Source organism: Polistes dominula, unplaced genomic scaffold, assembly GCF_049000335.1.
Source record: "Polistes dominula isolate Pdom_NZ unplaced genomic scaffold, Pdom_raw_medaka contig_24, whole genome shotgun sequence".
Lineage (NCBI taxonomy): Eukaryota > Metazoa > Arthropoda > Insecta > Hymenoptera > Vespidae > Polistes > Polistes dominula.
In genome coordinates this window covers 5521841-5549372 of record NW_028301150.1, presented here as the reverse complement: position 1 = coordinate 5549372, position 27532 = coordinate 5521841, and the positions used below count along the sequence as shown (strand labels likewise).

General features: G+C 33.7%; 2 protein-coding genes across 2 annotated transcripts in view; one reads left to right on the top strand and one right to left on the bottom strand.

Annotated features, from left to right (window-relative positions):
- Window positions 1-27532, top strand: part of heca (hdc homolog, cell cycle regulator) — a 165029-nt gene that overhangs the window by 20150 nt on the left and 117347 nt on the right. The window contains exon 2 of the mRNA XM_015319279.2: window positions 3397-3493. Coding sequence (XP_015174765.1) covers window positions 3397-3493 — 97 coding nt within the window. The remainder of the gene's footprint in view (window positions 1-3396; window positions 3494-27532) is intronic.
- The window catches only part of LOC107065519 (chymotrypsin inhibitor), a 132037-nt gene that overhangs the window by 65327 nt on the left and 39178 nt on the right, over window positions 1-27532 (bottom strand). The gene's annotated exons all lie outside the window — the stretch shown is intronic.

The window sequence follows — 27532 nt, the reverse complement described above, 5'->3', positions numbered from 1 at the left end:
AATTACTAACCTTATCATTCAAAGCATATACGTGTTTGTTAATATTAATGTAAAATAATTTAATATTTATATTAGTCAATTAAATTATATTCAGAAACTAAAACTTCAATTATTAAATATAATTTATTATTAGAATCTGGTTAATGATAAATTATTCTTCTTACAAAACATTTTAGGTAAAAGTATAAGTATTCAACACTCAAAGGGTTAAATAAGTAATTAATTTAATATTGATATAGATTACGATAAAATTAGGTTAATTCTCGGCGTTTGTCTAAAAAATAATACATTGATCGAATAAATTATGATCAAATGTTAGATTTATTTATTATTATTTTTTTTAAATTACGTTAGTTTAAAACTATCAAGAAAAATACGTAGAAACTTCCTCCTTCTTCCTAATTAATATTACAATTTTTTTTTAACGAAAATTGAAATTATTTATTTAAAACTATACTGTGTGTCTATTCGTACGTTCATCGAGAAGAAGAAGAAGAAGATCCATTAGTAAAGCAGCCATGTGGAATCATTGTAAAGCGGCCCATTTCTGGTAATAATATCGTTAGTTTTTATTAAAAGAGAGAAAGAGAGAGAGAGAGAGAGAGAGAGAGAGAGAGAGAAGAAAAAAAGTCATAAACTCAGGAGAAGTCATCTTCGTTAAACTCACGTTTTCATTCTTTCTCGTTTAAACAGCATGAACATCGTCGAGGACGATGATTATTATTGGCCGAGTTATTCGTCCGATTAACACCAAAATTGCACACCGCCTACGAGAAGTGAAGTGAGAATTAAAGAGAAGAGATATTTAATGTTACGTAAAATATATAGAAGAAGAAGAAAAAGAAAAACAACATTCTTCCTCTCATAAAAGAATAATCATTCGATCTCGATAATGTTCTTGGAGGGATCGGTTTAGTGTTATCTTCGCACGATTATTATCATAACGATTAGGTCAACTGTTTTCTTCCCCACTTGTTTGGGATACCACTAACGTAGAGATTTTTTCCAATTGATTTCCGATAAGTTATCATAAATACCCACAGGGTAGAGGAATGAGGGGTTGGCTCATTTATTACGAATTATCATGTGTTTTTGTTCATCGATAACGAGTGCTTTTATAAATAGAAATAGATTATTGATATTAATAGTCGAGAAATTATGTAAAAATGATTATGAACAAAACAAAATGAGTTCTCCAATTACATTCGATCGCATAGCATAACACAAGCAAGACCCCTCCCCCCTTCTTCTAAACTCGTGTGTTTTTCATTTTGTTTTCCTTCAATTGCTGCTAGGAGGGGAGGCCACATTGATGGCGGGGTGTGGTGAGAAAAGAGGAGGGGGGGATGGGGGAGGGGACGAACGCGTAATATTTTCGTGACCCTTGCTTGACATTGCCAAAAATAACCGATACGGGCGACGATAGGACGATTTCATTCGAGTGGAGGCCAAGGTTAAGGTCGAGTTGTTTCTATCTCTCTCTTTCTCACTCTCGTTCTTCCTCTTCCTCTTCCTCTTCCTCCCCCTTCTCCTCTTTTTCAACTATATCGCCGTTCTCTGCTATATTGTCTCTCAGTTTCTACTACGTCTGCTGCTGCTGCTGTTGCTTGTCTCTACTTGCATTTGACTGTTTGCACTGTTTGTTTGCTCGCTTGTCTCGTTTTCCGATGACACAATTTGCGTCATTCAATCAATAAAACGGTTTTTTTCTTTTTTTTTTTTTAAACTTTACGATTATTTTTTCACTTTTTTTATTCCATAATTTACTACGTATTTTCTTTTTTTTTATTTTTATTTTTTGAAATCCGTTTATCAATTTTATCGAAAATTCACGTAATCATCATCGAGCGCGAGTTGTTGTTTGTTACAGTTTTTTTGTTTTGTTTTTCTTTTAGTCGAGTATTTTTGATTTAACATTTAACCTTACCACGCATGTTTATGGATACCTACTTTGTAACATATCGTATAACTGGGTTTTAACGTCGAGTTTTAACAATCTGGCCATTTTTTTGTTTTCAATTAATTCCGATTTTTATTTAAAAACGTAATTAAAATACGTTGAATAGTTCGTTGTGTTTAATCGCAATTAACTTCATCGATATTTAAATTGTATTCGTGAACTGATATTAACGATTGGAATTTGGACAGGAGGTAGAAGAATGGTATCTAAAAGAAAGAGAAGGTTTATGTTACCTACTACAAAATTGTAATAATAATTTGATACATTCCTTTTCTTTTACAGACACATCTATATATATATATATTCGATTTAAAAAAAAATGTATAATATAAATAAATGATTCCGATTTAAATTCATATATCTCGTAATATTTATAATAAATAATATATATTTATGTTGAATTAAAAAACAACAAAGTTTTGCTTTGATATGCTTTCAAATAATAATTTATCCGAGAGCATGGCATCTAAAAAAAACGAGGAGAGAATGAAAGAGAGAGAGAGAGAGAGAGAGAGAGAGAGAAAGAGAGATACTTTTACATAAATACGTTCTTATTCGTTTCAAAAAAGCTCGTTTCAAATAAAACGATTCCTTCTTACATCATCATCATCATAGCTCCTCGTAATTCTCGTTCTTTCACGTTGGAAAAAGAAACACACACATTTTATATATATATATCGTCGAGAGTCGATATTTTTAAAATTCATTTTTTTTTTTTTTTTCAAGCAAGTCCGGAAATCTGAAATAAAGAAGAGAGTACATACGTATAGCTTGAAAAGCTCCTAAGCTATAGCTCAGCACTCGTCCGTATCCTCGAGTAAATTTGTATACGTAAAAAATATATACCAATACATTTACCATATAAATGCGTGTATATATGTATATATATGTCTTTCGTTGTGTAGTAGTACGTATGTGTACGTATCTTACTAGTACAAACATATGCGTATGAGTTTTATCGCCCGTTTCTTTTGCCGCTTCCTTCTCGAGGGTTATCAAGGGATAGGAAAGAAGGGTGCGGAATTATTATGATTCACGAGAAATTCACTGTGTCCTCCTCCATCCCTCCCTCGCATCCCCTCAACCTTCTTCCTTCCTTTATACAAGCTTTTCCTGTGCAAGCCTTTCTTCAAATGGAATGTTTAGTTTCTCTCTTATTCTCTCTTTTCTTTAATCCATGTTTCTTTATTTCATTTTTACTCTATTCGTTAAATAATGAATTTGAAAAAAAATCATGTCTTATTATTTAAATAATTAAGTAATCAATTTTTAATTAAAAATGATATTGAAAGGAGGAAATATTTTCAAACGGTAGACACACATACACACAGGTCTTTACAAAAGTCATTGATATATGTATTTGTTGACTGATTAATTGTTTTTCTAATACCTGTAATGATCAAAGTCGTAATAACCATGAATGTTGTTCATTTCAGGCAAAGCTGCGGTGCCAATGGCATCTTTTCTCGTCGTTTGGACTTCAGCGCATTTAACAGCTTACCCAGGACCAAATTGAACTCCTATCATATTAAGGTAAGAAATTTAAAACTACTAATTTAATACATCTAACGACACTATATTATAATATATTATATTATAATATAATAAGTATAATTCTATTCTTACAATGAATGGTCAAATGACCGTTTAAAAAAAAAACATGTTTTAATATATAATAAGATTTTAGCTCATTGGATTAGGAAGAACATATTTTCTTTTATTTAGAAATAAATAATTTATATGTTAATGTTTTTGGTCAGTATATGAACTACATTACCATTACATTTGACCTCACGTTGATAGGTTTTTAGCGTCAACAAAATGACCATATTCAACTGAACGATAAATTTACGTAGGTTTGTTTCCCTAATTTATCTAAATGATATCAATCGTATGGATTCATTGGTTAACCTAATACCGTTTAATATAACAAAATAAATTTTCTAAAAATTGTTAAAACTTGTTGAACAAAGATATAGTTGATACCCAATGTTGTTTAATTATCACAACTATCATGCTATTCTAATTTATTTATCACTGATTGTTTCGCGTTACTAAATAAATAAATAAATAAATACAAATTCCTATATATAATAATGTACGAGAATAAAAATCGATTTGATAATTCGATCATTGCAAAAATAAGTTTTAATTATTGCAGTATTCGACTTTGATTCTGTTTACCATCAATACTTTTTATTCGTACGAACGTTCGAGATAACATAATTGAGATTAAAACCTAAAAAAGAAAAAGAACGAAAAAGTTTAGCATTTAGAGTGTTACCAATTACTAAAGTTAGAATCAGAATAAATCATGCGAATATATCAGCACACCACCCGCATGAGGGTTCCTCCTCTTTTCTCTTTTTATTATCACCGATTAATCTCACGCGAAACCGATCGTTTTCTTGTTTTTTTTCTTTTTTTCGCAAACAAGCATCGTTCCTCTTGTGCGCATCACGATCACGCCCTTCCGGAACGAATCCTTTCGCGCGTTGCGTCGTAACACTGTCGTCCTACCCCAAATACGAGGGAAAATCAATACCAACCCCCTTCGTCCGTCGTTGGGTGCTTTTACCCTGCACTTATTCTCGCATTTTCTGCACGTACGCATTTTGCTCTCCTACGCACGCGCTTTAAATACTACTTCCTCGTTGAAATAATAACGTCATTATTTTCTTCCTTTTCTTTTTTTTTTTAATGCATTCTGGTTCCTTTTTTAATTTTTTTACATACGAATCATTCGACAATTTCTTTCGTTGTCAATAAAAATCGATCGATTTTTTCAATTAAAGAAAATAATAACAATAATAATAATAGTAAAAAGAAAACCAAAAGGGATAAATATTATTTTAATTATTTGACGTTTAATTCATTAAAATTAAAATTTCATAAATAACAAGCTTGCCATGATGAATATAAAAAATAAAATCGTCGATCCAGCGCGTACGTAAATTATGAATATTCGCAATAACGGAAAGGAAAAAATGGGGGAAACAAAGTTTAAAAGAGAAATGATAAAAATGTACTGCGAGTACTTTTGAGGGCAGGGGTGGGGGTATATAATATGCGACGCGCATAAAACAAGTCATCGAATTATTCGTGCATCGGTGTCGGATGGTAGCATAGAGAGAGAGAGAGAGAGAGAGAGAGAGAGAGAGAGAGAGAGAGAGAGAGAGAGAGAGGGCTCGTAAAAGGGTTCGAATCTGGTTTTGACGATGGAGTAATATGGCAACGCAACTACGCATTTACGTTTTGAATAGGATCGATAAACGGAGTAGTAGGGGTAAAAGGAAGAGGAAAGGGAAGAGGGAGAGGAGGATATGACACACTCTTCAATTTTCGTTATTGCGAATTCATCCTTTCTGTTGCATTCAAATGATTCATTCGTTCGTTGAAATTATATTGAAGAAAAATATAGATAAAAGTTCGTCATATTTATTATAACAATTGAGGAAAATGAAATGAGATGATATGAGATGAGATAATATGAGATAATATGAAATGAGATGAGATGATATGAGATCAGATCAGATGAGATGAAATGATATGCGATTAAATGAGATGAGATGAGATTGTAGGACGAAGTATGTTCGAGTTCGACCTTGACATGGTCCTATATTTTGGGGTGTACGTCGTATATGTATGTTTGTGAGTACAAAGTGAAGGATGACTAGTAAAATAGTCGGCTCCCCTTACGAACTCGGCTAAGTGCCTGCGGCTTTCCGAACGAGCAACCATAATCGAGCCTTCGTTCTCTCTCTCTCTCTCTCTCTCTCTCTCTTTCTCTCTCTCTCTACACTATTATATTTTAATCGAAAGGACTTGTGCTGCCACTGGTTCTCCGGGATTACATCAGCACGAGTAAAAAAAAAATAAAGTTCGAAAGAGGGATAGGGGAGAGAGAGAGAGAGAGAGAGAGAGAGAGAGAGAGAGAGAGAGAGAGAGAGAGAAAGGACAGGACGTTGTGTCGAAAGGGTTAATTTAGTTTAAGGGGGTTGGGCTTCGACGAGTATACTTCGATAGTTAAACTACCATCAGCTCGTTGGTTACGATGCTAAACGGTTAAGTTATCATCCCTTTTTTTTTCTTTTCTTCTTCTTCTTCTACTTTTTATTTTATTTCTTTTCTTTTTTTTTGTTCTTCTCTTTTATTTTTTCATTTGACATTTTCGTGTCCCTCGAGACAGAGACAGAGAAGAGAAAAAAAAAAACGTGTAACATACGTATTACCGGTACAGGTCGTAAGAGAAATAAAAAAAAAGGTAAAGGGATCCTCGGATACTTTTCTTGTTACGTTCTACGTCAAAGAACGATCGTAAAATCGTAAAGTCTCTTTTCAAGGCGACCTTTAGATGTTTAGCTTTTCTAACATACAAAGAGACAGAACCTCTAGAGCATGTTGGTAGTTCAACGAGAACTTCGAATACGAAGAAAACGAGACGAAAGGAAAAAACGAGAGAAGGAGAAAGACAAAAAGGTGGAAAAATAAAGAAATGGAGAAAAAGGTGGTAGTAGGGTAGGGTGGGACGTGACCCTTTATGGTGCGTAGTACGAGAATTACACACAACAGTTTGTATGAACCAGAATACCACCGTAGCAGCAGCAGCAGCAGGCTAGTCCTTGTTCTTTCCTTCTTCTCAACCAATTTCTGTGTACCTTTTCTGACATGGGTTAAAGAAAAACTGCTGCTGTTCGTTTTGTGTACCAAGAACGAATGGAAATAAAAAGAGGGAAGATTAGGGGGGGGGTCATTGTGGTAGTTGTATGTATATTCGTTGTTGTTGTATTATACTTCATGTACGAGAGAAAGAAAAAGAAAAGAAAGTATTGTTCTGTAATTATTTTGATTAAAATTAACAAATAATGTTAGTTTACAGAAATACCGTTTATAGTTTAGAAATGTTTCGTCAAACTTCGATCATTCTTGTTTCTTGAAGTAACAATACTAACGTTTCTAAAACTTACTTGCTCAAAGGTATTAACCAGGAACACTTAAACACAATAGAACAATGTGCGTACGTGTCTAAGTAAACTAATCGCAACTTATATGAATACTTGTTTGCGTATATTCTTTTCCACAATAAGAAACACGTAGACGACGATTCATTCCAAGAGAACTAGCTTGTTTCTTACGATTTATACGACGAAACAAATTTTAAATCAAAATTCAATTTTCCATTATTATCTCGATTTAACGTATTGTTATTGAGAATATTTGAATAGTATATAAAAAGTCTATATAATTCTAATAACATTAGGTTTTGCGACAATTAAATTTTTGTCTTTATTTTTAAAATTTTAACAAAGAAGAATAAATTATTTATTAATTTGTTAATTTTTATTGAATAAAATAAACTTCTAAAAAAAAATAAACCGACGTGAAATTTAGTTGCCAATGAATTATAGAATTCATATACACATGAAGAATATATTTTAAGGATATGAAAGATAGGGGAAATCATCGATTGGTGATTACTATTATGATGATGATTCGGAAACTAAGCAACGTATTCCCACAGGCTCAGGATATTACTGGTTGGTCCTTCCTCCCCCTTACAACAAGAGAGACAGATATATATATATATATATATATATATGAGAAGAATGATATTTTCGATCGAACTAAAACCGGTCCGGGGATATTCCGGTTTCCAATTGCGTCGCATTTCGTTTCAAACTCGCAACCCTCTAACGACGTGACGAGAAAGAGACAGGGAGAGAGAGAGAGGGAAGAGAATGATCGTATGCGTAGTACAGAAAGGAGGAGAGAATAGGAGGAGTAGGAAGAGAGGAAGAGACCCTCAAACGTATCCCTTTTGCCGTAGCAATGTTGGCAGGGAACAACAACGAGACTCGGCCGGTGGCGGGTTTTAGTGAGGGGGGGTATGTATATGCGTCTCTCTAACCCTCTCTCTTGCTTCGAACAAGGGTGCCAGAGCCACCCACCCTTCTATGCGAATTGCAAAATGCAAGGTTTGCCTTTTGCTCGGTGAATACCGATATGCAGGCAACGAACAACCTACTACTACCATCACCAACGCTTTCTCTTCCCCTTACACCCCCATACTCACCCCCATATGTGCGTTTAGTTACGTCGCTTTTTAAAAGCCCGAGATTGTTGTGGCGTGAATTGGAAATCAGCGGATATTCTTTTTCTTTTCTCTTTCTCGTTCTTTTTTTTTTTACTCTCTTTGATATATGTATCGTTTTTATATATATATTTTTTTAAGTGAAAACTTCTTTAAAGGGGGAGGGTGATTTGAAAAAAGCGAACGAAAATCCATAGTAACGGCAATGAATCGATAACGGCTACGGTCATACAAACACATACATCTACAACACTTGGTAGTCAAGAAAATTAAATAAAAAAAATAAATACAAATTTATAAAAAACATTGTCACCTTTTTATCTCTCTTCCTTTCTTTATTTATTTTATTTTTATTTATAAAGTCTGCTAAATAGATCATTAAATGGAATTGAGAAAATATATCGGTCAGGATGTAATGGATCGAATTTTGACGTTTATGGTCTATGGTATCGAGACGAAATAATAAATCGATATAGATGAAATAGAGAATATATATATAGTGTTGTGTAGTAACGAAAACGGAAATGAAAAGGTGGTGGCGTGCCGCAAGGCGATAACTTCACACACGTTAGCACATCTTATAGAGATATATCGAATCTAGGAGTGGCTCGTTACCGGTCTCACGGCACCTCTTCAACGATTATATACCAGTTCATTTTGTTATTATATATGTGTAGTAATATGTACAAACCAAATGTATGTGTTACATTCTTACTGTATTTCAAAGCTCGTTAAAGATCGATAAAAATCGATTTCTCTATATGTTAACGATTACTCAAGTCTCTTTTTTTATTTTAATGAGCTTCGAATGTACACACACAAAAAAGAAATCTAATCATTCTGCTTTTCATCAATTTTTTATTTATCTATTTATTTTTTTTTATCATCTATTTTTAAGTTATAAATATTACATTGATGTAAAATGTCGGAGGAAAAAACTTTATTGATTGTTATGATCGTTAAAACGAATCTTTTTTCTTCTCTTTTTTTTCTTTTGTTTTATTTTTTTATATAAATATACTTAAATATGCGGTAAATCTTCACGTTCGTTATCTGATTTAATAAATTTATTTTGTGATCATATTTGTGCATAAATCAAAGAAAATAATCGACCACAACGTGTGATGTTTTACAACGATTTCGTTTTTTTACGACTAATAATAAATAATAAACAACAACTCATGTTATTATTAAGTACCTTTTCTTTTAATGAAGAGAATTCTCACTTGGTTTTACTCCTTAAGGGGGGGGGGGTAAGGTATTTAAAATTTTTTTTTGCATTTTTTTTGCATTATTTTAAATGAATGTATAACATCTCAAGCATATTGTGTCCAAATTTTAAGTCGATCAGAGAAAAATTGACAAAGTTATGAGCATTTGAACGAGCGCTCCTCTAGACCGTTTTTTTTTATACCTGCTGGTCAGCGGCCGGCAGCTGCTCTACACAGCTCTTCCTACTGATGTTTTACAAGCCATGAAACCCATTTATGAAGATTTGAGCAAGGATGAACTTCTGCAGCGTTGTCTGGGTGGTTTCACCCAGAACAACAAACAACGAAAGTTTGAACCAACTTATTTGGAAGATTTCTCCTAAGTCAGTCAGTGGCACCTCTACGGTTGTTGAAATTGCAGCTAATATAGCTGCATGCACTTTTAATGAAGGTTCTTTTGCTTTATTGGCATTTATGCAAGAGATGCACATCGGAACATGGCCAAGTTCTCACGAATGGGTGCGACAAGTTGATGAGTTGCGAATTTACAAGAGCAGAGCAGCAAGCGCCGCACGACAGTAAAGCAGAAAGAGTTTTGCGTAGACAAAGACAAAAAGATGCTTCAAACCTTCTGGATGAAAGCTTTTTACTCTATGGACCTGACATTGATGACTCTGTGGGATTATAACGCAATTATCGAGATTTATTATGTATTTTTTGATGTGAAAAACTTTAAACCGTTTTTCTGAAACTTGTCATTTTTAAAGTCCGTGTTCAACCTTCCTCAAAATATACTCAGCCGATCGCTTTAAAATTTTGCACAGTACTTCGTGATATGATTCCCCAGGTAACCCTGGGAGCTTTTTTACTTTTTTTTGGAAAATTGTCAATTTTACAGTAACAAATAGACCGATTTTTTTTGGTGAAAATTGATGTTTTCACTTCAAAGAGCTAAAAAAAAAAAAAAAAAAAAAAATCAACAAAAAAAATTCGTCCCAGGGATACTTGGGAGAACATTTATTTAAAATAATGCATTTTGATTTTTTTGATTTAGAAGATTTTTCCGAGAGTTTCGTTGAACACCGCAATTCAAGATTTTTTCGAGGCGTCTCCGGAGATAGGCGGCCATTTTGTTAATTCTCAATATTTTTGTATGAAAATTTTGGAAAATATAGTTCAAACCAAGTATTATTATATGTACTTTGAACAAATATATTTGCACTACCCATATCGCCAAAAAAAATTCGTAAAAACATGCCTTTTTTTCATCGAATTAACCTTACCCCTCTTAAGTACCTACTATCTCTGATAAAAAAAAGAAAGACTAAATAATAACAAATGACGTGCACCCAATAACAATAAATAAAAATTGAAAAATACTATCTCGTGGTGATAACGATCTTAAATAATTTTTTTCTTTCTACGAAAATAAATATATAATAAATATAATAATTTCTTTTTTATTAAATATATAATAAATATAAATATAATAATTAAAAATATATAATAAATATAAATATAATAATTAAAAATATATAATAAATATATAATATAATTTCTTTTTTATTAAATATATAATAAATAAATATAATAAAAATATAATAATTTCTACGAAATAATTTTTTTCCTTTTACGAAGAAATACTAGTAATTCAACGACATTGAGAAAACATGACAGAGGCAGATAAAAAAACGAAGAAAAAGAAAAGAAAGAAAGAAAGAAAGTGAGCTCAGGATGATAGTACTTGTGTTCTCGAAGAGGAGAAAAGGGCCGAGATTAATTAAAAGGAACTCCTCTCGTAAGGACGACGTCGAAAAGCTTTCGTCGTAATTCAACTGGCTCCTGTTTCTCTTTCTCTCTCTCTCTCTCTCTCTCTCTCTCTCTCTCTCTCTCTATCTCTTTCTCGAAGGATAAAAAGAAGAAGAGAAACTCAAGAAGAGGAACCTCTTCTATATCATTCTATTTTTATCTTTCTTTTTTCATTTCTTCACCCTTCTCGTTTTACCTAGTCGTTCGTTCGTTCGATGGACATTGATTCCCAATGAGTCGACGCTGATATACGACGGGCACGTTCACAACCATTCGGAGACTAATAGGAAAACGCCGGTTAGGAATTTATCGTGTTCGTGTCGCGTACGAATCTTTCGATATCGAAGTTGTCTCTCCTATGCGTCTTTAGCCCTTTATGTGGAAACTGTCACGAGGAAGGAAAAAAGAAAATAACCACCACTATCATTATTATCCCTTTTTTCCTTTTTCCCTATTAAACGAAGAGACAAAGAATTTTTTTTCTTGATTTTTTTAAATTTTATTTTTACTTCCTTTTACAGTCGAGTAATTTAAGAAAACAAATTCTTATTTCTTTTTTTTGTTTGTTTATTTGTTACAATTTCTTATTCAAAATGAGGAAAATAGATGAAATGAGTTAGAACACTCGTGAAAGAAAGATAGGTGATATAATCAGTTCGAAGTGGAGATGGCAAAAGTCAGGAGGGAATATTTCAAGTTTCTACGAGCTTGTTTACACGGTAGTGGGTCTAGCTTTGGCTAGCAAGCTGCAGCAACCCTAACGCACAGGGGTATAAAATCGGTAGGCATGAGATCGTTGCGAACGTGAGAGAAACCCCCACTGTACTTTCTAACTGAGTACCCCGAGTAATATTCCTTAGATAGTTTCAAAGTAATATAATCCTGAAGCGTACTCGCTCACCCCCTCTTTCTTCTCCTTCATCTCACCGACAACCTTCTACCTTCAACCTTTCTCTCTCACTTTCTACCCTGCCCGACCGGCGTTGATTAAATTCAGAGGTCGTGCAAAAAGGATGTGGACGGAAGTTTGGCCAGTCGGATTTCTCATTCGCATAGTTGCTAGCAAGATAGAACGTAGAGGATGATGTTGATGATGATGATGGTGGTGGTTGTATGGGGATAGATATATATATAGTAGCTACTATATATAGTAGCTACTCGAAAAGACCATAAGACCACTGGCTAATTTCGTTGTGACTGTGCTGTTAAACTGGTACAAACAGGTCACGTCTTTGATCCAGATATTTGCACGTTTACCTTTTAACCCTTTCACTTCTCCTTATCCTCCTCCTGCTACTCTTCTATCCCTCATTTGTCCCTTTGTTGAACTTTGATTTGGTTCGAGAGTTTCCTTTAATATTAGTCTTTCCGGTTAGTTCATCACTATTTTGGTAGAATTTTCCTATCCTTTGGAGAAATAATTATAAATAATTATTTTAATTTTCAAGAAATTGTTTTTAAAAAGACACCTCCTCCCCCTCCTCTAAAAGTCGTCGATTATTTGGAGTTTCTTTTTAAGCTTAGAATAAAATTAATTTTATTTTATTGCTAATGGATAAAAGTTTACTTTAATAGTTGAATTTAGAATTTTGTACTATAAAAATCAACGTTTTTATTTTTATTTTCTAAAATAAAAAAAGGAATACTTTTTATATTACTATCTTGTAATCAGTAAAGATTTTACACGTTTTTTTTTTTTTAGATAAAATATATGAGGTCTACCGGAAAGTTCTGTCCATTTTGACAAACACTAGTTCAATTTTTTATCACTAGGGATAAGACATTTTAAAAAAAATGCAATTTACAAATTGTCATCAAGCTGTGGTAAGAAATTATAAATAATGATAATTGATATGTTTTATTCTAAAAACGGACAGTACTTTCAGATAGACCTAATATATATATTTTTATCGTAAAATAAAAATAAAATCTTATAAAAATTGATTTTAATAGATTACCAATCAGATATTGCATTGAAAATATCAATTGAAAATATTTCGTTTTAATGAAACATTAACATTTTATTGAATAAAATTTGTATTTTAAATAATGTTTGGGGTTTTTTATTTATATTGACAAAGTATCGTTCGATTCGATTCACTTATTAGCAACACGAGATACAAAACAGCACAGCACATTGATCCAAATGAATAGGTAAGCTTTATTTCTTTTTTTCTCTTTTCTCCCCTTCTTCATATCGATCATTAATTAGCTTTCGAAAGGTATTCATTCATTCAAGCAAAAGGGTGGTGTTATCCCTCTCTCTTCTTTTCCATTGGCTGATGAATACACTTCTCTAATAGTAGTAGTAGTGGGTTTTAACATCTCTCTCTTTTCCTTTTTCTCGATGGTTAGATTTTTTTCTACCTTAGGAAGTATACACAACTATACCATACCACCAACATCATCACTACCACCATCACCTAGTGTATCACAGGGCCCAACGGAGGAGGCGTGTTGTACAATGGAGCTTTGCATTAAAGGTCATTAGCTTAAACGTTCGTGCTTCCTGTTAAGCAAGCTGAACGATTCCTCTCAACGCTTTGCTTTTGCTACTAGCAGTTAGAGAGAAATGAAAAAGAAAGAAAGGAAGAAAGAAAGAGAGAGAGAGAGAAGAATAAAAAGTCAAAAAGAAGAGAGAAAAGGGTGGAGCGGGTTTGGGGATGGGATAGGGTGGAATGAGGTCGGATGAGGGTAGGAGGAGGGGGAAAGGAGTGAGTGGAAACGTGCTCGAACGCAAAATAATTGAACCGACTTTTCGTTTGGGTATATAACCCTTACCAAGTTTAAAACCCACCATCTCATCAACAACTACAACCAACATTACCCAGTATTATTCCCGCTTGGTTTAGTTTCCTTCTTATTCTTTTTCTTCTTCTACAATTTCTTTTTTGTTTCTTTTTTTCATCCTTTTTAAGTTCTTTTTAACCTCTCACCCTAAACGAACGAAACTAGGCTACTTGGCTTCGCGATAATCTTACGATCGATTAAACCTTCCTTTTATAATACTCCCTTCTTTCACAATTCTTTCCTTCTTTGTCTTTCTTTATCTACACGCCATTCGTGCGAACGCAATAAGCCTTTAACTCGCACGCTACAGGGATTTTTTTTCACTTTATCTTTATCTTTCTTTCTTTATTTATTTATTTCTTTTTTTTCTTTCTTCTGTGCAATTACTTCAATTATGGATTATAACGTATTGATAATTACAACCTGTCTAATTGGATACAAACACGATATTATAAACACCGGAATAATATTTCTTCACGGTTTACGTTCATGGAGATAATATACGTTAATATTATAGATAATATTATTCGTTATCAAATTATTGATTTATTTAATAACAATTAATTAACGATGATATACATATTCTATCATTAATCATTTATTTTCTATATAAAAATAACTGTATGATCGGGATATTTAGCATTTAAAGTTGAGAACTAGTATAAAATGTTACAAATTATTTATTAAGAAATAAATATATAAATAAATAAATATTAATGACAATAATAATAATAATAATCAAAAAGAAAGTAAACAAGAAAAAGAAGTGACAGGAAAAAAAAGGTTAGTGGTTTACAACCAAAGGTTGGGGTGGCGGCGCGTCGCTTGGTGGGTTTTCGGCGCGTGTCCTTGAAATTCATCCCTGAACTGGGATAAGAGAGAGAGTCAGTCGTTTCGTCGTCGTTTCCCTTGGGAGAGCAAGACCTACCTCAATTCCAACGCGTCACGACGGATCGATGCCAAATAGCCGCCCCGGTGTTTTCTCTCCCCGGTAAACGGCCCTTTTCCTCTCGCGGCGTCTCCTCAACTATTTTTGACCCTGAACTTGTTACGTACGATGGCCGACAACGACTACAACGACTACAACGACGTGCCTTCCTTTTTTTCTCCAAGGGTGAAAAGAAGAATCGGACCGAGAAAGAAAGGAAGGAAGAAAGAAGGGCTGTGGTGGGGTGGGGGTGGTAGGGTCTCTGTTCCCAAATATCCCTTCCTCTTTCTAAGGCTAAAAATCTTTTACGTGGAAAACACGGAAACGAGTTTACTTACTTTCTGTCTTTTTTATTTATTTTTGTTCTTAGTTAGTTATTTCTTCATTTATTAGGGTGAAACAAAAAATTTCGTGTGCTTTTTTTTGTTAAATAATATTTCCCAAGTAAATTTTACAAGAATTATCTATTATGTAGTTTATAACATATACTTATAATTCTCCTACGAGAATTGATTGTATTTTTGTGTATTAAAATTAAAAATAAAAATAAAAATTTATAGCATAATAAACGTATTGAACTTTTGTTTCAACCCTAATAATACGATTCGAATCTATTTCACAACGTTGCATCGAATAAAAATCATTGTCGAACTTTTCTTTAACAGTTTTAGAGATAAATAATAATATTTGCATAATATAACTATATTATACAAGTTAATTAATTAATATTATTATATTATATTATACAAATTAATTCCTTTTTTTTACTATAATTCGATCTCAATCATTTAATTTATCTTATACTTTAAAAGTAAAGAATAAAATAAAATAAAATACTGGATAGGCTATAAACAAAAAGACCATCACCCACCCCTCGCCCATGTTTGACCTTTTTATACCTTAGATATTAAAATAGTCGTCTAATATTAATGGCACGAAAGAAAGGACGAAGACGCGAGTATAATATGAGATATTATTTAGATCTTCTTCATGAGTTCTCGTACGAAAGAAGTAACTTGAAGTTTCGTGCGAACGAAGAATATGAGAGGGGGGAAGAGGGGGCGGGAATATTGCAACAAAAATCATGTTGCATGACTTATATGCTCACGCTGTGGTGGTTGGTTGTTGTACATCGTCGATCATAAACTGGCAAGTATTCGACTAACTCTTTCTTCTAACATAAGAGGAAAAGAAATAAACTACGATAAGACAACTACGACGTCTCCTTTCTCCTTCAACTTTAACTTCAACTTCAACTTCATCTTCATCTTCATCTTCATCTTCATCTTCATCTTCATCTTTTGCTTCGTCGTCATCATTATTATTGGATAGAAAGAGGAGAATGAAAATCAGTCAGCAGAAGAAGAAGAAGAAGAAGGAAGCAAAAGCCCCGACCGTCTTCGACCTCTCGTCTTTACCGAACGGGATTATTAATGATAACGTACCGTACGTTATAAACCCTCTTTCCCCTCCTCCTTTTTGTCCCTTCTTTACTCTTTCCTCTTTCTCTTTCTTCTTCTTCTCCTGATATGCGCTCATCAATTTGAAAACCGCCGAGATACGGCGGAAATTACAAGAATTGTTCCATGTGGGCGGCCAGTTCTTCTCTTCTTCACTCTTTTTTTTTTCTTCCCCTCTCTTCCTCTTTATCTTCTTCTCTTCCTGCTTCTTCTTTTACTTATTTTCCTTTATCTCTCTTTCTCTTTCTCTAACTAACTCTTAATTGGCAAATGGAAAAGAGACTTGATTCCGTTTCGCGTTGGCAATTGAACCTTAACGAGTAGGAACACGGTGAATCACACCTTCTTTCTTTTTTACGTTTACATAATAGACTCCTATTTTTTGTTTGTCAATTAATTTTGTCAATAATTTAAATATTGTCATTTTCATTTAAAAATTTATTTTGCAAACTTTAGGGTAATATTTTGTTTTTTTCCGTATAGTTTATTAATCCACTACTCGCTAAAATATAACAAAAAAAAAATTAAAATTATTGTATAATCATTTTTATAATAATTATCTGGAACTATTTTTGCCACAATGGCTATTGTTTTTATTTAAATATTGAACACGTAATTCGATTTTATTATTTTACTGACTATATTTGATTCTGAACTTGTAGTTATTTAAAAGAAAAACATTTGAAAATGTGTTCCCAAAAATAGGATATTGGCAACTGGATGATAAAATGGAAGATGAAATTTATTCGTATGAGAAGCATTGATCAATTTCGATAAAATAAAATTTATAGCTCTATATTGGAGACATTTCGTTAAAAGGAAAATAGAGACATATTGTAATTAGTATGTGTTAGAATAAAAAGATGGTAAAAGGGTTATCGCGTTTGATCTCCAATCTCAAACCCTTTGAAGAATTTCTCTCTTAAGAAAGTAATAGTGTAGATGAAAGAAAGTTACTTTTTAGTTCCGGACGTCTAGAAATCTCGTACGATGTTTCGAGTTCGATAAGAAGTAACAAATTACTTGATAAGAGTTTCTTCTAGAAAGAAGAGGTGTTTTCTTAGTTTAAATCTCGTTGGAAATAAGAAGAGAAGAATGAACCTCTTTTCGATGTCGTTCCTATCTCTCCTATCGTCCACTTTTTCTTTTTTTTTCGTAAATTTCTTGAAGAATCTCAAGTAACATCATCGTTCTCGAGAACCTCAAGATGATAAAAATTCGATTTAAAAAAAATCATTTATCTACGTTCGTTAATTTTTAACTGGGTGACGTCTGGTCACAAAAAAAAACCCAAACTATAAAAATATTTAACTCAAAAAACATTATTATTAAATAATTTAAAAAAAAAATAAATATATTTCATTTCTTTTTATTTTTAAAACAAAATGAGAATTATTTATGAACTTTTTTAAATCCAAAAAAATTTAGACCCTAAGAACCTCCGATATGTCCTGTTAGTTAAAAATTATCGTTAGTTTCAAACTTTTAATATCATGATTTATTAAAGTTAATGGATCAATTTTGTTTTATTTCTCAAATGAGGAGAGATAATATTTAAGAAAGAATATTGAATATCATTGTAATAAAAAATATTGTATTTTTCCTTTAGAATATTTCTGACTTCTTTGGTGTTGCACATTTTATGTCGAAGGAAATGGAAATATCCTATCTCGTTATGGAAATAGAAATGCGTATATCGTCGTCAACTTCGATGACCATAACGATAAACACTTTCACCGGTCAATTTCTCTCTCTCTCTCTCTCTCTTTCTATCTTTTTTTTGCTCACTCTTTTGCTTAAAGCATATAAGAGAGAGATATACGTAGTATGATGATTTTCCGATAATGTTAAAAGGATCGTGCAAATGTCATCGATCCGTCTAGAAGAGGATTTTTCGAATCTCGGCAAGGAAATTGGTACTTTGCTTCTTCGATACGACGTCGTATATGTGGCTATCCGCAAAAATGGTATATCCAATAATAATAACAACAACAACAACCATTGCCATCGAGATGATGATGATACTAGTAAAATCTCTTTCGATAGAAGTATAAGTCTCTCTTTATCGTTAAATAAATTCAATGAGAGAAAGAGAGAGAGAGAGAGAGAGAGAGAGAGAGAGAGAGAGAGAGAGAGAGTAGGGAAAAGTGTTTATAAAAAAATATCCCTTGAATACTACATTATACTAAACTATACTTACATTTGCTATTAAAATCGTTCTTAAACGATTAACGATACGACGTAACTTATCGATTGATCGTAGTAATACCGTGTATAGGGAAAAAGTTCAACGAAAGTTTAAGTGTTTTAGTATTTAAACAAAAAAAAAAAAAAAGAAATAATAATAAAAATAAGTACACAATTATAAATTTGTATCAATTGATATTTGTTGCAAGCTCATATTAATCTCCCCCTTCTTTCATTCATATAATAATTCAACGAGATAAATCGGTGATTTCGAATCCGAAGACATACAGACGCTTAGTTCAGCATTATTCGAATATTTTTAGCCTTATCGTTTTATCGTTAGATAAAACGAGTGAGTGTGTGTGCATACGTATATATATGTATGTATGTATGTATGTATGTATGTATGTATGTATGTATGTATGTATGTATGTATGTATGTATGTGTATATGTGTGTGTGTATGTGTGTGTGTGTGTGTGTGTGTGTGTGTCAGTGTGTGTGTGTGTCAGTGTGTGTGTGTGTCAAAGAAAGAGAAAGAAATACTAATTTCGGTCGCGTTTGCAGACGAATGCAATAAGTCCTACACGGTGTGGTATTCACAGCTTTTGCTCCTTCACAAACGGTATTCCAAGTAATTATTACAGAAGGGACCCAAGGGTGGGGAAGGAAGTACTAGGTAGGGGTAGCCATAAGAACGTACAAGAGAGAAAGAGAATAGAACAAGATAGTGAGAAAGAGAAAGAGAAAGGGGTGGGGGAGGATGAGTATTACGACGAGACATTCTTCCCTGAAGCTTCTCGTGATATTCTCTCTCTCTCTCTCTCTCTCTCTCTCTCTCTCTCTTTCTGTCTTTTGTCTCGACCTCTTTGTCTGGACCACCACCGTATTTCCTGACTATTTCTTTCGTCGTTTCCTACCGCAAGAGAGAGAGAGAGGGAGGGGAGAGGGAGAGGGAGAACCCCAGGGAAAGTCCTGATAGAGAAATAGTTGGAATACGAGGCGTTACGCGCGGTGATTTGGTTCGGGTGCACGATGAATCGATCTGTCTGCTTCTGCTGCTGTTGCCCTCCTTCCCCCATCACCCCTTTTCTCCTACCCTTCTGCGTCCTCCACGTTCTCCTCTTTTCTCTCTGATACCAAAAGAAAGGAAGAACATTGACGGTTTTTCTCTTGAATAGTTGAATCGTTGAAAAATTATTTACCCCAAATAAATTTATCTTCTCATATCGAATATTCGAATATACGATTAAATCTTTAATATTTCTAACTAACCTATTCCCTATTTCCCTTCCACCACCCTCTATCTTCTTTTTTCCTTAAACTCTTTTCTGATTACTTATTGCACGTATGTTTTTTTTTTTTTTTGAAGGGGGCTGAGTTGTTTTTTATTTGCTTTATATGTTTTACTTACAAACGTGTTAAGGAAGAAAAACGTTCATTGTGTTCTTCTTATACCATTTTCAAGATTCTTCTCTCCTTCCTTCTTCTCTTCTTCTTCTTCTTCTTCTTCTTCTACTGAGCAGACACCGAAACTAAAGAGAGAGTAGAGATGGAAGAAGGAACTCGAAAAGTTGCGAGATTTATTACGCCATTACTCGAGAAGCGATACGCTCGCTCGAACGGAATGGTTATGGTTACGGAACGCCCGAAATTTGCTCGCGGGAGGTCGAATACAATCACTGTGTTCAGAACACCGCGAAACTCCGACAAGACCTCTCTCTTTCTTTCTTTCTTTCTTTCTCTCAATCTTTTTTCTGGTTTCAAAGTGTACAATGATTACGAGAAAATCGTTCTTCAGACGATACCAAAATTTTCTCACGATTCGAAGTAACCGATTCTCGGAAGGAAGGAAGAGTTAAGTAATATTGCAATATTAAACGTAAGAGAGATTATTTTTAGAAGAATGATTCAATATATTAAGAAATTATCATTTGTATACTATATTTTGTTATAATAATGACTTTATACAAAAATTACATGGTATTGAAATAAGCTAGAAAACAGGAAACTTCGGTTTAGAAAATAAGGAAGGGGTGGGGTGAGTGTCCTGACGACATCCTAAGAGAAAACGTACGTAAAAAAAGTTGAAAAATAAAATAACAGTAGTGTAAGAACACAATATAGTACCCCCTTCTCACTAAAAAATTCTTATTGCTAGTTGTTCATCGTTCGAAGTATATTTTGTTTTCTAATTGCATAATTTGATCTTTCATACATCAGAAAGAGAAACAAACACTTGTTTTGTAATTGAATTTGATTATTCGATTTAAATAAAAAAATTTATAGACGACTAAAACAAATACAAAAAGAAAAACACCCCTAAAATATTATATATATTTTGATCTATCCCCAACAAAAAAATATTTAAAGAATAAATCAAAAATTGTTTCAACATCCATTAAAGAATTTCGAGCATAGTTATTAGAGATGAAGTAAGCATCGATCAATTTTACTATAAACGGTTAGATAGTAGTATCGTTTATCCTATTGTGATATGTTAGACAAAGATAGAGATAGATACATAGATAGATAGATAGAACGTGCATCGCGTATTATTGGTCACGTTGTCTGTAGAATAGTAACCTATCGAAAGCCGCAAGGTATTAAAGCCGTCACGAGGAGAAGGACACTGAGAAGGATGCTGAAGGGGGAGACTGGGGATAAGGGAGGTTGGATGGGTGACCAACCGATGCTTCGAGTTCCACGGATAGTTTGAGACCAAGAGGGGGAGAGAGGAGTTCGTTCTTAGCTATGTATTGCCGGTGGCCACCGTTCGTATTCCAGGAAGGCGCCATACCCTACGTAGAAATGCCAGCTATGTTCATCCTAAATGCAATACTACTCTCTACTCTTCAAGGCTTTCTCTTTCTATCTTCTTTCTTTTTCTTCTCTTTTGGTCTCTTCTCATCTTACATTTTCTTTTTGCTTTTCTATACTTTCTCTCAATCTCTCAATCTCTTTCTCTTTATCTTTATCTGGATGACAGTGTTCTTTTTTGGTAAAGGTTTTAGTCCGATTATGTAATACGATGATGCACATTTCTTTGGAATGTATTCCTTCTTTCCCTCCCCCCACACTCCATCTCATACACATTCTGCCCTGTATTTCATTTTTAAATGCTCGTAAGAGAATTTTACGTGTCACGTAAAAATATATTATCTATCAACTATGTTACACATATTGAAAACGTGATATTTTTTATTGTCTTTGTTATACTTTCTCAATATATATCTATTATAAACTTTTTTTTTTTATTTATCTGGTCTCCTGAAACTTTCTTTTTCTTTTTTTAGATTGTTATTTTTTCATAAGAAGGAGATATACACCGAAGAATTTATCTTATATCACCAAAAGTAGCGAGTAAATCGTTTCGCGTTTGTTCCTACGATAAAGTATAAGTAAGAAAGATTTTGCGTTTAAATCCTTCCCCTATCCCTCTCCTGTGAGATTGTTTCTCTTCGTTCTTGTATTACTTGCATCTATTTCATTTTTTTCTTTTTTTTCTTGTTGATCTTCATGCCGTCCTTTTTCTTCACCCTTCACCGTTTTGACTTTCCCCGCGCGTTCTTTCTTGGGGATATACAATTTAAAGTTTAGAAAAGTGTCGTTAAAGGAAACTTTTGAACGAGAATTTATACACGTTGAGAATCGTGGTGTGTTTTCCTTAGAGTTTTTCAAGGACAAGAGAGGAAAAGAGTAGAAGAAGAAGGAGAAGAAGAATGGTTACTAGGATAGAGTGAATCCTATGAGAATGAACGATAGGTCGTTGAGTTAAAAGGTGTATAGATAGTACTAGTAATAGTAGTAGTCGATTGGAGTAAATATTTGTGTAAGGTTCCAAGTGTGTCGGGGACTTAACGAGAGGAGAGTTAAACAGAATATGTTTATAGTTTTTCTACTTTCTAGTTAGATAAGTATAGGGGTAGGGGGATGGGGGTGAGTATTTCACGTCGATATTTCTACTACCACCACTGTCGTTAAAGTCGTCCGCTTGTCTGTATTTACGCAGCCCTTTTTTTCTTCTTTTCTCTATTTCTATACATATATATCTTTCTCACAACGAGAAAAGTAGGAGAGAAGAGGGGGAGGGGGAAGGCTGGTTAAAAACTTTGGAGCAATGCGTCTGCCCTTTTACTAAAGTGGGATCGTAAGAAAGATCTTTGTTCTTTCTCTCTCTTTCTCTTTTGTTATTTCATTTTGTTTGTATTTATCTCTCTTTCTCACGAAAAGGAAGGAGAGAATAACCTAGGGTGAGTGAAACAGTAAAGAGGGGTGGGAAAAGAAGAAAAAGAAGAAGCAAGTAAAAAAAAAGAATGAAAAGTACCGGACCACCACAGTCGTTGTGTTGCTCATTTGCATTTCATTTTAAACGGAATAGCTTAAAAGTCATAGGGCGTTTTCACTCGATTTATTCTCGGCTCGGATGTTAGGTTGTAGTAGTAGTAGTAATAGTAATTCGTTATCTGGCAATATACGCGAGATAGGTTTTAAACGTTTCCGTTTTAAACAAAAAAATAAAGAGAAAGGAAACCTTTATTTCCGTTTTTCTTTTTTTACGTTGTCACAAACGTGATGTGACAATTTATAAATGATTTTTTATTCACAAATGTCCTTGTCATCTATTGTTCATATTTTTGTCATGCAATTAGAATATTTTCAGGTATTTCTTTTTTTTTTTTTTTTACTTTGGATTATATTCTAAATTATATTTTTGTACTTATCCTTTTTTCTTAGTCAGACCTATGTCACGATTGTTGAAAGGGAAAGGGAGAAAAGGGTAAACCCTTTTGGTTAGGACGGGTCGAAAAATATAACCGTGTGCTCGTAAGAGCCTCTTCCTTTACCAAACCCAACCAGCCAACCGGTTGGTTGGTTGGATTTAGACATTGGTTCACAAAGATAACGAATCTGATTTTCGTGGTGTATACTGGACAGAGAAGAGAACCCTTTCATGACACTAATGCGAGCTCGCACTTAGAATCCTGAATATCAAGGACATTAACAGAAAAGAGAGGGATACCCTCTTTCCTCGACTTTCTATGGGTCGACGTTAAAAGTGTTATGTCAAGAGATGGGAAGATTTAAACTGTCTTTCTCCTTTTTATTTTTATTTTTTCCTCTGAATATTATTGCCATACCTTAAACAGTATAACGTTCCCTCTAATCTTTTCTTTATAGGCTAACCCTTTAATTTTTTCTTTCTTTCTTTTCTTTCCCTTTTTTTTATTTTCAAATTAATGTTTCGTATGGTTTGCGATATATAAGTATATAAAAAAAATAAGAAAGAAAGAAGGAATAGATAAGGCTCTGAACGAATCAAACGAAGTATTTCGAAAAAAAGATACCTTTTTATTGCAAATTGCAAATTTTTTTAAAAATAAATTGCAATTTGCAACATTATTGCAAATATAATGTGATGTTGGGTGTAAAAATAAAACGACAAGTCTATGAAAAAAATTGCAATAAAGAGTTCAATCTTTTTCTCTTTTTAAAAAACTTGTACAAAATTCGTATCAAAGTTATCTTTTTCTCTTTTGAACCGGAAGATATTATTAAAAAAAAAAAAGAACACACATTTCACTCGTGTAAGAAATTCTAGACACGAAGTTAAGCTTCCCCCCTTTTCCCCTTCTAAGCTTTTCAGTCGAATACTTATTCCGAAAATCTGTTCAAAAGTTTCCAAGTTTTCTCACCCTCCATCCCTTCCTTCTCTTTTTTTTCCTTCTTTTCTTTCTCTTAAGCAGTTATTACGAAGCGAAATAAAGGGGTTGTTGGATCTAGTCGTAGTAGAACTTTTAGAGTTTCGCGGCAAGAAAAATGTGGTAGGTGTGCATGCGTGTGCTTGTGTGTGTTTTGTATCCGGTGCAATATGGCGTGCACAGAACCTACTCATAGTTCTTCTTCCTCTCGCGGTATTCTGGGAAGCCAAGTTAAGGTGACACGACGAACTCTAACGAACTAACGAACGAATGAAGTGTGACTGGTTTTGTTGTGAGGGAGTTAAAGCTGAGGGAGAATAATAGAACCGGAAGTGAATGACTTCGTTATACTTTAAAAACGTGCCTACGAGAATGTACTGAAAACTTTTTTCAGCTTGGTTAGTTCCCCCCCTCTCCCTTCCGTCTGTTTGTTGTCCATACGTTCATGTCATGTTGTTGTTGTTGTTATTATATTATCATCTTCTTTTTGATTCAACCTTTTTTGCTGGTCAAAGTTACCAATAATTTAAAAAAGAAAAAACAAAAATAATAATAAATAAAAAAACACGTTAACGTATCTCTGTTGAGGTTCTGGAAATATTGGTTGGATGACCAATTTTTTTGTTTTTTTGATTCCTGTTACTACTTTTTGTAACAACAAAATTTTGGTCAACAATAACACGGTTTGTTCGTCAACGAGAAATCAATTTTATATTGGGAAAGAAAAATGACACCGAGGAAGAATCGTTGCAGTTTTATTCATTGGAATATAAAAAAAGGAAAATTCGAACATGGAATGGGAAATTGAAAAAAAAAAAAAAACAAATGGGATCTCAATCGTTATTGTGATTTTTGTGGTCTAAGAAAGTGTTTTCTTTTTTTAATTTATTTTACCTTCTTTTCTCTTTTCTTCTTCTGATTTTTATTCTCTCCGATTCGAAATCAACGCTAACGGAAAGTGGGTGGGAGAAGGGAGGGAAAAGGGTCAAATCTTGTCGCAAAAGTCTTATTCTCCGTTGCAGTGAATTTTCTCGTTTGGTTTCGGTTCATGGATCCAATCTCAATTTCCCAAGAGTAGTAGTTGAGGAAAATTCTTTTCTTTCTATCATGTTATCTTTCTTTTTTCTTTTTTTCTCGACGCATTCTTACTACCAATCCTATTGGCCTTATACCCGGATTCGGAACTTTGTTGAGTGAGTCAATGTTTAGTATCGATGACCAAGCACACCCTTTTTTGCACGATGAAGAAATATCTCCTTTACATTTCTCAATGAAAAAAATCATTTATTTTTTTCTCTTTTCTTTTGTATTTACGTAAAATTAAATTGAGGATCTTCTTTCGGATGAATTATTTAACGAAGCAAATATATAGTATATATATATATGCCCATAATTATGAAAGTGAAGTCAAAATTTAATACTAGATTTACGGACTGAGATAATTTAACTCATTTCAAATTTTTTTGCTACATAAATATAAAACTTAAATATTTTTTAAAAATATATGTTGGTTTTTAGTTATGTAATAAAATATATTTAAATATTAATTCCTACTCTCTACTTAATCTATCATTTAAACAATGTTTATAAATTATTAAAAAATAATGAATAAAACATTCGTAAATCTAGTGTTAAAAAAAATGAGTTTATCAGTCCATTACACATCACATTATTTTAAACTCTAATTCTTATTTTAAACTTAAATTTAATGTAATTTTCACGATATTGACAAAAATGAACTGTTAGGATAGTATTTTTTATTTCAATATTATATAGAATTCATTTACTGTTGAAATGTAATTCCTTAAATATCTCGAAACAATGACTTATAATTAGACCATTTTCATAGTTATGGGCACATATATGTATATATATGTTATATATAGTATATAAAGGAAAAAAAAAGAACCTTTGATGCGTTAAATGTTTACCCTACTGTTGAGTCATTGGCTTTATCCGAGACACTCACGAGATCCTTGGTCATTTAGGTGTCATAACAGATACACCACGAACAAGGTCAAGCATGAAGGTCTCCTACGTTCGAACCCTTCGTTCCTGAACAGCTCTCTTTTTCTCTCTCCCTTTTTCCTTTCCTCGTTTTCCCTGATTTGTCCTTCCAGGACACCCTTACATTTCCTCCTGAAAGCGAAAAAGGGAGTAAGGGAGTAAGAGAGAAAGAGAAAGATAAAGAGTGAAAGATATAGGGAGAAAAGGGATAGGCATAAGGATAAAGGAGAAAGAAAGGGACACCACGAGTATCTGAATTTTAAGCGGACGACATGCCTAGCAGCAGCAACAGCAGCAGCAGCAGCAGCGGACGAGGTGCAAATTAGCGAGTCTTATCCAACACTCTCCTCTTTAAGTCTCTAGCGGGGTTGGGTGGGTAGGAGGAGGAGGGTGTGGGTAGGAATCAATGGCGCAGCTGATGAGCTGTTTTCTGCGCATGCTCGCAGACGATTCTATCGACCGTCCTCGTCCTCGTCTGGTGCAGAGAGCATAGACACGGCAACCTACACCTTCCAACACCCTCACGGCCATCTCTTCCCCCCACACCACCCCCACCTCTCTCCACCCTTCACTCTGTCTCTTTTCAACCCAATCGCGGACTACACCCACGGTCACACAAGTTCGTAGCACTCTCTATGGATAGATAATAAATCTTTTAATGTTCCTTTATTATTTCATTAATCTTATCTCTTTAACATTATCATTTTTCATAGATATTAATTATTTTTATGAATGATTTTGTGTACAGTACGATTTTTGTTGTCAATCGTTTCATTTGTTTCTTTTTTTTCTATTAATTAAATAAGAATAAAAATCGTTAATATACATTGTATGGAAATACAAAACGGAAAATTATTTTTTATGGGGGTTAGTAGTAGTAATAGTAATAGTAGTAGTAGTAGTAATAGTAGGTTTCTTATCGTATAAGAAATAATGACATTTATAATAGTAAACATGATTGGGTGCGGCAAACTTTTTTTTTTTAAACAGGGTATATACTTTCCTTTTCTTTTATTTCCTTTCCTTCCTTCTTTCCTTCCTTCCTTCTTTCCCAGGGTCGTCCCATCGTCATAGTACGGCAATGGTTTGCTGCTCTTGAACGAGAAAAGAGGGGGTTGGCCTCGACCGGGCTGCGGCTGCGTCTGCGGAGCTGCAATGCTACGGCCTTGACTCTGCGCCTGCCCGATAACTTTCCCCGATGATCCACACCAGACGTACAGACGACAGTGTCGAACCACCACTACCCACCCACCATTACCACCACTACCACCACCACTACTACTACTACCTATTACTACTACTGTTGCAACCTTTCAACCACCCACCCACCCTTACCAACACATTCATACTCTTCTCCTACGTTTCTCTCTCGAACTATAAAGATCCTT